General features: G+C 42.0%; 1 protein-coding gene across 1 annotated transcript in view; it reads left to right on the top strand.

The window, feature by feature from the left end:
- LOC146859976 (uncharacterized) overlaps window positions 1–14,111 on the top strand; it is a 380,440-nt gene that overhangs the window by 279,779 nt on the left and 86,550 nt on the right. The window contains exon 4 of the mRNA XM_085643736.1: window positions 4,006–4,446. Coding sequence (XP_085499862.1) covers window positions 4,006–4,446 — 441 coding nt within the window. The remainder of the gene's footprint in view (window positions 1–4,005; window positions 4,447–14,111) is intronic.

Genomic DNA, 14,111 nt, shown 5'->3' with positions numbered 1-14,111 from the left:
AACCTGCATTAGTAATCTGGTCAGTAGTCAACTGAAGTGAAAAGAAAGAATCAACGTGTATAACCACCTCTAGGTGAATATTCTCAACTGTATTCCACCGGAGCAGCACAGATAAAGGCTCACACCACATACTAAATCAAACAGCCTGCGATTTCAGAATGTCAAAAACATCAATGAGGCAAAAGGCCTAAGACTTTTAAGAGGAATACCACCTGTCACTAATGCCATAGTGCCTAATTAGAAAATTAGAAAAATAAAATCTTTAGAAATGTTTCAAAAGTGAAACCCAAACAACCATGGGAGTGACAAGACTTTGACTTGGCTGAGAGGGAAAGCAGTCCAGATATTGCCAATCTCTGGTTTGTGTTTGCTTAAAAGGGGCTGCATTGAGTAATGGACTTTATCTTCATTGGGTGACAAATCTACCAGAGACAATGAGGAGACATAACAAACTAGCCAGAACTCTGACAAAGATTCAATTGGTTCTCAAATGCAACTATGATGTATCTCCTTAGGAGTGAAAGGTTCGATTATTTTTCTCAGTCACTAGTACTGCATTGTCTATCTTTGGCTACATTTTTGACACTTTGTTTTTCATTGTTTGGCATGACACTCTTGAGAGGGTGTCCATCTTCTGTACTGGGACCACAAATTCCAGTTTGAATGGTTGGGAAGAGGTCACAGTAATGTAGTGGACTTGTCAGTTAATGAGATGTGGCCCCGGGAGAAGCCAGGCACTTCTATCTGAAGAAAGGTATGGCCCATTCACCGGGTCCTTCTGGAATTTATATCCCAACATAAGGTCATTCAACACATGGGATGACTTTTCTTGAGCACAGAGAGAAGCTTTTTTTTAAAGATCCCTGTAATACAAGTGGGTTGACATTTTGTTACAAGTCAAGAGTGCAAGGTACACAATGTTTTTGTGCATCTGTTCTTTCATATTTCATGGACCACACATACTGTTTGAATCAAATTTTTTAAGGCCACGTCTGAGTCCTGTGAAAATGGCGGAAGGGAACTACAAGGAAGGTGAGCACAAGATCTCTCTAGGACCATAGGCAATTGTGCAATGCATAATGTGATGTAAAAAACTCTTGGGGAATATGTGAGGTGGCCCATTTGCCGCTAACATCCCCAAGCGTACCATAGATTTGTTGCAAAATATTAGTGGTCTGGCTGACAAGGTAAATTTTGTATCAGGTGGATTATTCTACAAGCCTGATCTGAATGGGAGCTTTAGTCCAGAATTTCAAAGTCAGAGTCTGGGTGAGAGACATGTGGGCCTTAGGTCTACAGACAGAATTTTATTTTAAAAAAATTCAAACGGACTTTATTGAGTTTAAATGAGCTTCCATTTGCAATCAATTCGATACAATACCGCTTGGTCAGGCGTTTCAGTCCAAAATTTCCTTTACACTTTGTATTCAGAAGAAATGTCTTAACAATGAGCATTGCCCTGTTCTCCGTTTCTTGCAACTTACAATGTAACAATTCAGGATTTATGTAATTCGCTATAGTTATTCCTATAAACAGTAAACTATGCTACCCTGCCCCAGCTACCCCCCTCCCTACCCTCCCTCCAGGCGTGCCACTTACATTCAAATTACTAATCTGCTGTATCCGGGTTGCCCCCCCTGCGTTCCACAAGTCTTGAAACCAGCGCTCCGATCACAGCTCTACAGTAGATGAGAATATGCGTTAGTGCATTAATCTGATTGCACAACTCTGTATCTTGCTTTAGGGGGTACGATCTAATCTACTTCTTCAGGGGGCATCCTCTTTTGATCATCATCCCGCATGTCATCAGGGCTCTGCAGCAATATGACCAGCGCTTCCCACGCCCTCGCTATCTCCAATGCCCTCTCACGCCTCGTTCTTTTTGCTATTTGCATTCTGATTATCCCCTCACATTCTGCCTAGTAAACAAATTCCTTCTTCCATCAGGTTACCCTCGGGCCTCGTTTTGCTTTCCAATGCATAGTGATTTATTTATTTAAAGAGTTTTATATAGCGCTGGCTAGACCCAAAGGTATCAGAGAGCTTTACATAAGGATCAACAATGTAACAGAAAAAGATCAACAATTACACATTATGTCAAAATATAAGCAATACATTAAGAGAGGAGAGAAAGGAGAGAGAAAAGTAGTGGAGGGGGAAGGGGAGGTGAGAAGGGAGGATGAGGGAAAAGACAACAGTAGAGACGAAAGGAAGTCTGTCTAAAGACCGACTGGGTAGGTGACGTCCAAGGAGGGAATCCACGGCCTGTCTCCCCTATAGCTAAACCAGGTAGCTCCATCGGGCATCAGACATGTGTCTTTTAGCTAATAGTAAACCCAAATCTAAAAATGTGCTAGTTACTTTGTTCTTGGCTGTGTGGGGGAACCAATGCAAGAGACTGACTCCCAGAGATGACTTCACTTCTCTATCAGTTATGCTGACTAATAGTGCAGTTACCTCGTCCCAGAAACTTCCCAACTGTGGGCATTCCCATACCATATGGCGTAAATCTGCTCTCTCTCTATTACAGCGTGGGCAGGCTGCTGTTTGGGTCCCACAATATTTGTTTATCTTAGCCAGGGTAAGATATGCTCTATGCAAAACATAGAAGTGTACTAGTTGGAATCTTGCATTTCTGGTGCTCTTACATGCCCTTTCCACTAGTTCCTCCCAAGCTTTTTCTGGAATAGCCTTTTCTAGGTCCGCCTCCCATTTTTGTCGTAACTCAGTCAGTGCTATTAGTGTTTCCTGAGTCATGCGCCTATACTGGCGCGTGACCGCTTTAAAGGTGCCCCATTGAATGGCATCCCATTGAAGTCTTGGGTTCAGTAAGTCCACCCCCCCAGTGTTTTCGTATGGCTGCAGTGAATGCGGAGACCAATAAGAAATCTCCGCCGGGCAAGTCGTATCTCTCTTGAAGGTCGTTGAATGGGAACATGGTGTCTGCCTCATACAAATCGCCCACGATGGATAATCCCCGCTCCCTCCAAGCCTCCAGCCCCCGCCAGTTTCCTCCATGAGGTAAGGCATCGCAGATAAGTAATGGGATTTCAGGGGCGTCTTCTTGCTTTCACCGCGTCTGTCCCGCACAGCAGCAAATATTCGATGTAACTCACTTTTCCAGGGCAGCAGGAGCCCGCCCTTCCATTCTTCCTGCTCCAGGGTTTCTCCAGTTCACAGATTTAATCGAATATCTGCGCCCGGGGCTCAGGATATTTGTGTATGGGGGGTCAGGTGGTCGGAGCCCCGAAGTCCACGTTCGCTCACATCGGATCCAGGCTACGCGCCCTCTACAGAAGTTTATAAGGATATGATAATTTTATCATTACTATGGGATTGATTCATGTGCTGTCTTATGGTATTTTATACTATGTTATGAAATATGATGGACAAAGGTTTATCCTTAAATCACAATTTCATATTATTTTCTTATGATTTTATCCTACTATAGCATGTATTGGTATGGTCCTATGGTTTAATTATTGTATTGCATGATATATATTACACGTTATGGTATGACTAAATCACAGATGGAGCGGAACATGGCTTCCATGTAGTTTAATGGTGAGCGGTCCACATTAGTAAGGGCTGTGATGACGTGATGGGGCGAGGTGTAATATGCATTGGCTCGAACGTTTCCATCCATCACTTTTAGGCTGTCCCAATATAGAATCATGATTAAATGTGCCAGCTAACCTCAAAGCAAGTATGAAAATAAATTACACCCCTTTTCTGGGCTCTGACATAACTTAATATAAAATGTCAAATATAACAGAGGCACCAAATGCATTGTTTAAATCAATTCAGAAATAATTGTGATGCTTTGTCTGCAGATAATGTATGGAGTGACAGGTTCATGTAGCTAACCAAATACGCATAATGTGTCAATTTAGCTATAAAGGAAAACATCCTGTAAGTGAAGCTTCTACCTTATTTCAGTGCATGTGCTCTCTGAAACATCTTTTCTTTCAAACATATTCAGATGTGTATTTTTTTATTTTATAGCACAAGAAACACATGAAGAAGAAAGAGAGCCAACTCAGGACAGGTCGGTCGAGCTTAAGAAACCCGAAGGGACAAACATCACCCTTACCTGTAATTTTACAACAAACTCTTTACCTTTTATTGTGTACTGGATCAGAGCTGCAGAACCAGCCCGGTGCCTCTATTCGGTTGCGTTTGAAGACAATGATCAGTCAATCCAATTTAATGAACACTGTTGTGTCCATAAAGAAACGGTCTTTAGAATATATAATCACAGTGATAAAAACATTTCTGAAAGGATCCAGAAACACAACATTGAAATCATAAATGCTACCTCCTCGGATAGTGGGCACTACCTCTGCATTGGAGCCCGTTGGATACGAGACACCTACCAGTGGGGAATTGTGAGAAATATTTCACTTCTTGTGGGGAACGAGAATGGCACGAACCGTGATCATGAAGGTGAGTTGGCGTTTCATGTTTTATTGAGAAAGCTGAGTTCATGACTATTTCTCTTTATAGACAGAAGCTCCTTAGTCAGAGTCTGGTATTCATCCTATTGGGATCTCTGATCACTTCCCACATGTGAGTTGTTCTTGCATGGCACATTTACAACTAAGATACCTAGGGGAGGGTTCAACAGAACGTCTGTGGAAGACTCCGCATTCCTCCAGATTACAAACACACAGACAATAATTTAAAACTCTGATAGCACCATCGTTTGGGACGCTCTTCACGAAGCAATGTAGGGTAATTCCTGGGGTTTCCCGTAGGTATAAAATCAAATGAGCCACAATAGTCAAACATATAGAAGAGCAGGCACACATGAGGCCGCACCAGGCAAACATGTGTATCTGATTAGCATTTAAAGAACTGGAGCTAATGTGGTTCTTCAAGAAATGATTGTGGTACTGGTGAGACTCTATGAATGAAGTCAATTCACAGGTCACAAGCTGACACCACCTCAAGTAGACAGAGACTGGCAATATCACTGAAGAAACCACAAATGACTCTGGCTCCAAATTAACTAAAACAGATCACTGAGGAGTTTCAAAAATGTGATGCTGCTCTAGCTACTTTGGAGCAGCTGCACTCTTCTCAAGAGAATGAGACCTATTAGAGTAACCTTTATTGAGCTAGGATAACCATGGATCAACATGCTAAATAAAACAACCTCTCCCAAAAGCATAACTGAAAGTGGCAATAATGTAATACCCAACGAACAATTATCAGGAGAAAATGAACTCCCAGGTATATTTTCTCAAATCTGAATTCAGAAAATGTCTAATAGGGGGTATGTGTCACTAGTTTCATGGCCACTTGGCCCCAATTTTGTGGGATCAAGCTAAGGATTGGTGTATTTCTCAAAAAAGAGATCTATTTAAAAATATGTGCCTCATATCATTTTCTGTCTTTGAAAAATGCTTATGGTAAAACAATTCGGGAATTGTTATCTTCTCCTACTTTTGCAGTAGCTGCGTTTTAAAGAGCACCCTCGATTCATACCAGGGTGCGCCACTACCTAGCAAACTAACTTGGTATTGCTGCTAATCAACATTAAACATGTTGACGATTTAGCATTGCCCATCGTTTTGTTAAAAACAGAGAAGACATTTAACATGGTTAATTGGGAATTATGGGGTGAAATTTTGCTCAGAAATGGTATTCTGAAAGTTTTTATCTTTAATGTTATATTCAAATGCCCAGTTACTACAATTAAGTGTAAAAACAATATGGGTATACACAGGTCACTGTTGGGTGTACCATGGACGTAGTTGATGGGGACTTTTTCCTCCTCGGTTTGGGCAGACATTCGCACCCATGCCATCCCGCCTATATGGAGGCTCAGTAATACGGGTAAGTGGCTGCCAGGGTGGGTGTTGCCTTTTGTGCTCTACCCGTGATTACCGATAATTGAGTACTATATTATGCTGCACGGTTTAACTTTTTGATTTGTACTTGCTTCCTTTTTAGCATATACCTCAACATGTTTGTGTTAGATTTATTCCAGGACTGTTTTTTTCTGGTTATCTGTGGTCATTTAGCCATGTCTGTCTGTGTCGCGCCATAACCCAATCATCTCTCTATGCCAAATCTTCAAACCTCTGTTCCCAACCCAGCGGGGTGTAAATAGGTATTTGACTCGAGCAGAGGTTTAGTTCCCTCACTTCTCACCGCTAGCCGGTCAGTCATGTCTGGGTGGCATAGAACATCGAATGCCATAAGGTTTTTACCACTCCTGGGTACTGCATGTAATTAACATAGTCCTTTTCCAATTTCACGTTTTTGGGCTTTGCTTCCCCACAAGGGTCCTTGGTGTTAATATGTTGGGAAAAAAATTGCTTTGCCTTTTTGCAACTCGTTCCTAAGATTTTTTACAAACCTTTTTTGGCTCTGATACAATGTAATTTAAAATGTTCATATGGTCTCCCCATTGTTATCATTTAAGTCTACAAGCGATGAAGTAGGTTTAATATTTAGAATTCTGATTTTATGTCTCTGTATATGTATATATATTTTTTATTCATTAGGTTCTTCATTCTTCCATGGTCCTGAGGAGGCCCATACTTAATAGGGGCCAAAACGCATCAACATCTTTTATGGAGGAGCTACTTCACTCCAGAAATTAAATGTACAAGGGATATGGGACTTACATTGGTTAGATGGAGGTTGTGAGTGCCCTCAATGTGTGATTCCTAGCAGAACTACCTCCAAGGTGGACTCTTTTTGCTAACGGAGACTTACAGACACTCTAAAACACAAATTTGGAAGTTTGAAGTTAGGCACTTGGTGCCATTCTTTACTGTTTAGTCAGTCATACGGTTATCTATATGTCTTATGTCATGTTATATGTTATTTGTGGTGCATGTTAAGTTGACAAAACTATTCTGATGTTAATAATTCCGAAAGGTGTAATAATACTGTGGCGGAGGGTGCTGATTAAAGATTGACTCTTTGACTTACGGAATAATGGATATTTCCAGTGATTAAGTAAGGTTTCCATTGAGGTTATAAATGGTTTCAATGTTTCCCACTATATTTTACTTGCTTGTTTTGTTGATAGTTACTTCAATTAGTCTGAGTCGGGATCTATCAGATCTCATTGGATTGCAGGATTGCCTTCTATCCCACTTGTTATTCACTCTCTATATTAAACAATTAATTGAGCCCCTTAAAGTACCAAATGCTGGTCTATCCCACTGATACTTTCACAGCCTCAGTGTTATAGTGATCGCAGATGACACTGTGATTTTTATCTCCAGATCCGAATGTATCGATGCCAACTATCAAATAAATTACCAATTTTTTTTACTGCCAGGATACAAAATAAATGCGGTCAAACTGCTGATAGTGGCTATTAATTTCAGTACATAGGTTTCTAATCTATTGTTAGCCCCACACAACATACTTAGCGTAAAATTATAAATGGGCACCCATAAGGTTTGAACATTTGTAAAAAAAATAGTGCCAGGGCTCTTGTCAGGAGGCAACTTGCACCAGCCCATTTTTCCTGTTAGCACCACCTAAACAAAACTACTTTCATGAATCCCTACAAATGGGGAGAGGGTGTGGCGTAATGGCTGGTGCTGCTAACCTCGAAGCTGGGGAACTAGGTTTGAGTCGCGACATCAGCTCAACATCCTGTGATTCTGGGCAAATCATGTAATCTCCCTATAAGCACTAGTGTTGATGATTAAGTGCCGGTGCTGATCACCAGAAACAACCAGCTCAAATTAAGCACTGGATTTGGGAGGATAAGAGAACTGTGAACCTGTCTTGTGAAAATCAATTCAAAAGCAGAAAAAATATCAGACTCTGCCTATTTCATTGACAACGAGTAGACATAATAAAGATTATGTAAACGTTTTGAGCAACTCCACATTATATAACATTTCATTTTTCAGGACGATACAGTCTGCATTCACATAGTATATTTGGAAAGCTAGGAGGAATGAAGAAGGAAGAAGTGGCTATGGAAAATTATACAACAGATGCACTATCAAGCAGGGAAGCCACCTGAAATTGGTGTGCTTGGAATGCAATCCTACAGCCCATAATAACGTTCTATTTACATCACAGTATCTATGACCATCGTCAATTAACCCAAGATACCAAATTTCCCCTTAAAATACAGATTTGACATACTTACAGTACAGCAGCAGGTGCCATGAGCTGGAGAAAACAAATAAAACAATATCCGCACTATATATACACATATGTGCAACTATTAATCATATTTATATATGTTACTCTTACATATCTCCGACAATTAGTCAGTGTAATAATCTCTCTTCCAAACCATTCTTCTCCTTATTGCTTTTTCTTGCAAAAAGTTAACATCCAGTTTCCCTCCCCAGGCCCTGCCTTCACCTCAGTCTTTCCAATTTGTCATTTAGTGATCCATTGTATGGTACACATAAAGAGAGCACATATAATTTTGCCTTTATTCCAAACATTTCCATCACTCAACTCCACAATAAAATTGAGCCGCCTTTATCGCCAGCAGGGGTGTAAAGAAAGTGGATCAACCCTTTTCAATAACTGGGTAAGTTTCACTCTTACTCTCTCTCTCACACCAACCTTTCCATTACCCTTGCCTTCTATATCTATTGTACTTTTACTATTTTGTTCATCAACCACAATTGCAGATGTACTGTACATGGTTTCTTTCTTCTTATCAATGTATCAGGCCTTTTCTTTCCTTCCCACGAGCTTTGGTGTAATATGCCTCTATTAACTTTCTACCTGACATCGGCTAATTACTATTCTCACATAACGCCAGATGCAAACTTTCATTAAGTACTTTGTTCTTTCACTCTACCAGACAATTGCTTTGAGGAAAATACAATAAAGAACATACATGAGTGATACTCCTGAACCAAGCCTTTGAGCACCCCTTCTCTAGCAAACAGTTCTTCCAGAAATTCCACAATATAACTGTTGTTCACTTGTGTGACAAATTGTCTTCAGGACAGGTAAAAACAAGCATTGGCATAGCCAATAGGTCTCGCCTTTGGGACCTTTTAAGTGTTTAGCCATGCAACAGTTGCATAACTAAATACTTATAAGGTCCCAAAAGCAAGACCTATTGGCTATGCAAAGCGGCCATGCGGCCGCGAAAGTGAAAGTGATCGCGATCACGATCAAACATCAAAGCGGCCACGAAAGTGAAAGTAATCGCGGTAAAGCGCGGCGCGCGCGCCCGCGCACATGCACTGTAGCTCTAGGCTGGCCTGGTAGCCCTTTTTGGAGCCCTCTCAATAAGTCTTGCCAGACCAGCGCATGCGCTGGGTCAGGCGAGACCTAAAAAGAATCCTCTGTTACTACTGTAGCACACTTAAGCACTCTCTTAACCGTCCCATATAGTCCTAAAATACTGGGCACACATTTATTCAAAGGTCCTCCTGAACCTTTCAATGTTCCCAATGGCTAAACACAGTTTTCTGATATTCATTGCTCCATGTCCAAACCAGACTATTCCGCCAAAAATGCATCCTTATTCTCCTATTAGTACCACCCATGCCTTGCCTGGGTGTCCGTAATGGTTTGAGGTAAACACCATTTCATGCATCCTCCTGGGAACTAGCAATAAATCACTTCTTTGTAAAAATGCTTTCAGGCTGCAATACATGTCAGCTACTCCGAAATATGCCAATTTACTCTCATCTAATTTCCTCCTTTATTGCCATGAGGTCCTTATAAACACAGTTACAATTTTCAGCTGAAGCACTAACTCTATATTCTCCCTATATACTCGTCAAAGTGTTCATTCCATTGATCCCATAACATTGGAGCCATTACCCAGCGCTGATTTCAGCAGCCTTGTGCCATGCACACACCTTAGCGCTGTAGTGCTAGGGTGTGTGCATGAGTGTAGCATAGGTTTTGTACAGGAAGGGTACCCTTCCTGTACAAAATACTATGCTCGACACAAGGGAAAGGTTTTCCCACTTTGTATGCGTGCTGCACAGTGCAGCACACATGCAAAGTCAGAAAAGGAAGGAGAAATGACAGCCTTTCTCCTTCCTTGTGCCTAGTTGAAAAGGGCGCAGTTTTCTCACGCAAAACGAAATCTACTATTTTTAGTAAATTGGGTTTAGCGTGAGAAACCTTGGGTGGTTGCATGCGAACGGCCATGCACCACCCTTGGTACGCCCCCATGGCGCAAAGTAATGCAAAGCAGCGCAATGCGCCGCTTCGCATTACTTTTACTTTATTTCCAGCGCTAAACAAGTTTAGCGCTGGAAAGTTAATTAGGAAAAAAGATTTTGCGTCACATTTTTTACGCAAACGCTGGGCAATATCTTAGTAAATCTCTCCCCAGGTTTCCAAATTTTGAGTACAGATACAATGAAGAATAATATGTAACACTTAGTCACGTCAGCACTGGGCACACAGTATGTATTTCAAAATTCAGAAGCATCTTGGAGTTTGCAGGATGTCTCTTGGTCTGGCATCAGTAGTGTCCCAAATGGCTATGCAGAAACGATTTGGTGTTACAGAAGATGCAACCTACTTTCATGCTGATATCTTGGTTTGTGAAAATGTCAAGGAAGAACGTGATAAAGTTTTATCACAAGTTTTGAAAACGAAGACAATTGATGATAAAAGGAAAGAAAATTTTAAAATCAGTGTATCAGGTGTGGACTATTTAGGATACCATATAAATTGCAATGAAGCAAGGTTAAGGTGTCATTGGTCAAGTCACCCCACCCAGTCCTCAGAACAAGAAACAGCTGTGCTTGCTTCGAGGAGTTGCAGGGTTTATTAACAATTTTGTGTACAAGACTTCCCGCATGAGAAAATTGTTAAAGAAAGATGTAAAGTATGAGCGGAGTGAAATCTGTGAAAGAGAATGGTCTGTATTGAGAAGGAAATGTGCTCAGCACCATACCTGGAGTGATTTGATTCAGCATGTTCTTCAATGGTGGTGACAGATGCGGGACGTTATGGTTTGGAAGCAGTGTTTCTACAAGTCAAGGAGGGTCACGAGGACGTGGTGGCATATGCTTCTAGAACTTTGAGACCGGCTAAGTCCCAGTGTTCAGTTTTAGAAAATGAAGCATTAGTGTGTATGTGGAGTATTAGGTATTTTCAGGAGTGTCTTTGGGAACACAATTTACAGCAAGGACAGACCATAAACCCTTGGTAGATTTCTTTTCTGCTAAGGGAGCAGGCAGGTCAACCCGTCACAGAGTGAGATGGTTGTTTAATTTACACGAATTTGAGATTCAATATGTACATGGTTGCTGCAGGATCATTCCCAAACTTTTGCCTTAATCCCATGTTTGCAGAACCCATTTTTGTTAGTTTTTAAGACTCTATGCCCTTTGCCACTGCGTACCAGTGCTAAAGGGCTTGTGCTTTCTCTTTTAAAATGGTAAAATTGGCTTACACCCAATTGGCATATAGATATATATTTTATTATTATTATTTTAATTGAGGTTTATCCATAACATTGACAATTGCCTGTATATTGTTACAATATGCGGTCTCAGAATTGGCTCAGAGGCAATTAGCACATAAAAAACAAGAACCCAATGGGCATATTTAACTCCTTCCGTGCTCATGACGGAACCACGCCGTCATGAGCCACGGTTGCCGTGTGCTCATGACGGAGTGGTTCCGTCATGCTGCGGCCGTTGGCGGCCGCGCCGCCCACGCGGCGCTAATTCCCCGCCTGTGCGGGCGATTAGCGCTGTGGGCGGAGTCATGACGGAACCACTCCGTCATGAGCACAGCCCAACCGTGGCTCATGACGGCGTAGCTCCGTCATGAGCACCGGGCCACCGCGCTGCCCCCCCGCACCCCCCAGCGCTGCGGCGGAATTTCCGCCGCAGCGAAGGGGTTAATTTACTTTTAAGCCCCTAATAAACTGGTACTACATATACCCAGGGCCTGTAAATTAAATGCTAACAGTGGGCCTGCAGCACTTATTGCGCCACTCACTTAAGTAGCCTTTTAAACATGTCTCAGGCCTGCCACTGTGTGCAGTTTTTAACTGTCATTTCAGCCTAACAAGATAAACCTTTTGCCAGGCCCAACCCTCGGTTTTTAATACATATGCCCCCCCCTTCCCCCCCCTAGGTTAGGCCCTACACAGCCCCAAGGGCAGTGTATTTAAAAGGTTTGACATGTACATTTAGGTTTTATATGTCCTGGTATTGAAAAACATCTAAATTCATTTTTCACTACTGTGAGGTCTACATCTCCCATAGGATGACATTCCATTCCCTTATGATACTTAATAAGTGCTAACTTCCAATTTGGAGCAGATAGGAATGTTGACTTTGGTGTCTAAAGAATTGTACTTTAAAGCCCTCTTTGTTGGTAAAGTCCGATTTTAAGTCACAATTCGGAAAATACCACTTTTAGAAAGTTGGCATTTTCTTGACCTAACCATTTGGTGCCTGTAACTTGTATACTTGGTCTCATGACTAGGTCTAGCTGGCAGTTGGTCTTTGTGTATTGCTCCCAGACAGTAAGTCAAAGGGGAATAAGTGGTAGTAGGATGGGACATGTCTAACCGAATGAGGGGGAGGCGCTTTTACCTACCACACTTGCACTTCACCAGGGCTCTGCCCGAGCACTCTCACAAAAGGTTTGACATTGGTCTTTTGTGACCCCAGACAAGCTGGAACCAGGGCAGGGAGGTAGAAAATTCCAGTCTCCTTTTGGGGTGGAAACATCCAGAACCTTCTCCTGCTTCAAAGCTGGCACCAGGTATAGTGGACCTTCAGACCCATTACTCTTCAGTACACCTCTGGATCTGTGGAAGACTCAGATGGACTGCTATGCTGCTCTGCCAGGAGGGCTGCTACTCTGCAGTCCCTGCTGCCCTGCTGCCTGAGTGCAGGAATGGACCTGTACTTGATCCCAGGACCACCAGAGTGACACCAATGGCCAGTTGGCTGGCATCCTGACCCAAAGCCTCAGGGACAAAACAGGCTCCAACAACCTTGAACACAGCACATGGACTGAGTATGCTCTGAGTCTTGTTCCCCACGTGGTGCCAGCCCATTCCTTTACCCTTGGAAGCAGACCTGCAGGTGCTTTGCCAGCCCAGCTGTAGTCCAGTGGCTAGAACCGACACAGCACAATGCATCATCTCGCATCTCTGCTTTGGAACCGGTGCTGCGTAACGCATCTCCAAACCAGCTCTTCACATCACAGTCGGCAATCTCCTCAGAACCACTGCTGTGCAACGCATCCTCAAATACAAAAAAAGAGGAGGGAAGTCCATATAACCCTCTAGAGCCTAGGCTACACCGGGAACATACAAACAAAAAGGGAGCTCTAGCAGGATGAATATGAAAGTAATTTGGAAGGAGGTCAAATTTTATTTTTAAACCGCTGGCGGAAAAACTCGCCTAATGTGATTCCATCATTTTAATTCATATAGTGTGCTTCACTTACATTTTTAGAGGCATTGCTGCACCAAAGTAAAAAAAGGACAATGACTGCAAAATTGATTTCTTTTTCAAATCATGTACTTATTTCAAACGTACTTTGTCAATTTTACAGAACAAGTGGTGTTTGTGTTATTCCATGTTATGGTTTAATCCTATTCTGTTGTTAGTGTTGTTATTATGAAAGAGGGATATGTTGCATCTTAGATATAGGTGGGGTTGGTGACAAGTGTGTTTATTCTATATTGATATTATGTGGAATGTTATTATTACATTATTGTGTTCTGTGAGGTGAAGAGGTTCTAGAGTACAGAGGGAGAGGATATTGAATCCCCCTCTGCAAAAATCATGTGACAAACCAGAATGTCAGATATCCACCAAGGCACATACAGTCAAGCACTGTCAATAATACTATCCATTCCAGTGAGTGGAAGGCCCTTTTGGCATCTAAGAATAATCTAAATAGAGCTGACAACTTGGGTTGAATGTGCTGCATTAGGACAAAGAGGGTCTTCAGGTTGTATGAGGTGGCCCTTGCCAGGATAAAACTTGCTTTGTCTGGGAGTACTAATTTATCGATACATGAAATGAGCCTATTAACAATCACCTGAACCAGAATCTTGTCATCCACGTTTACTAACGATAGTAGGGAATATGATTGACATAACTCCTCATCTTTTCCCGACTTTAACAAAGCATTTATCATTTGCTCCCTTG

Source organism: Triturus cristatus, chromosome 3_1 (genome assembly GCF_964204655.1).
Source record: "Triturus cristatus chromosome 3_1, aTriCri1.1, whole genome shotgun sequence".
Lineage (NCBI taxonomy): Eukaryota > Metazoa > Chordata > Amphibia > Caudata > Salamandridae > Triturus > Triturus cristatus.
The sequence above is the reverse complement of the archived record's forward strand: the minus strand, read 5'-3'. Positions and strand labels throughout refer to the sequence as shown.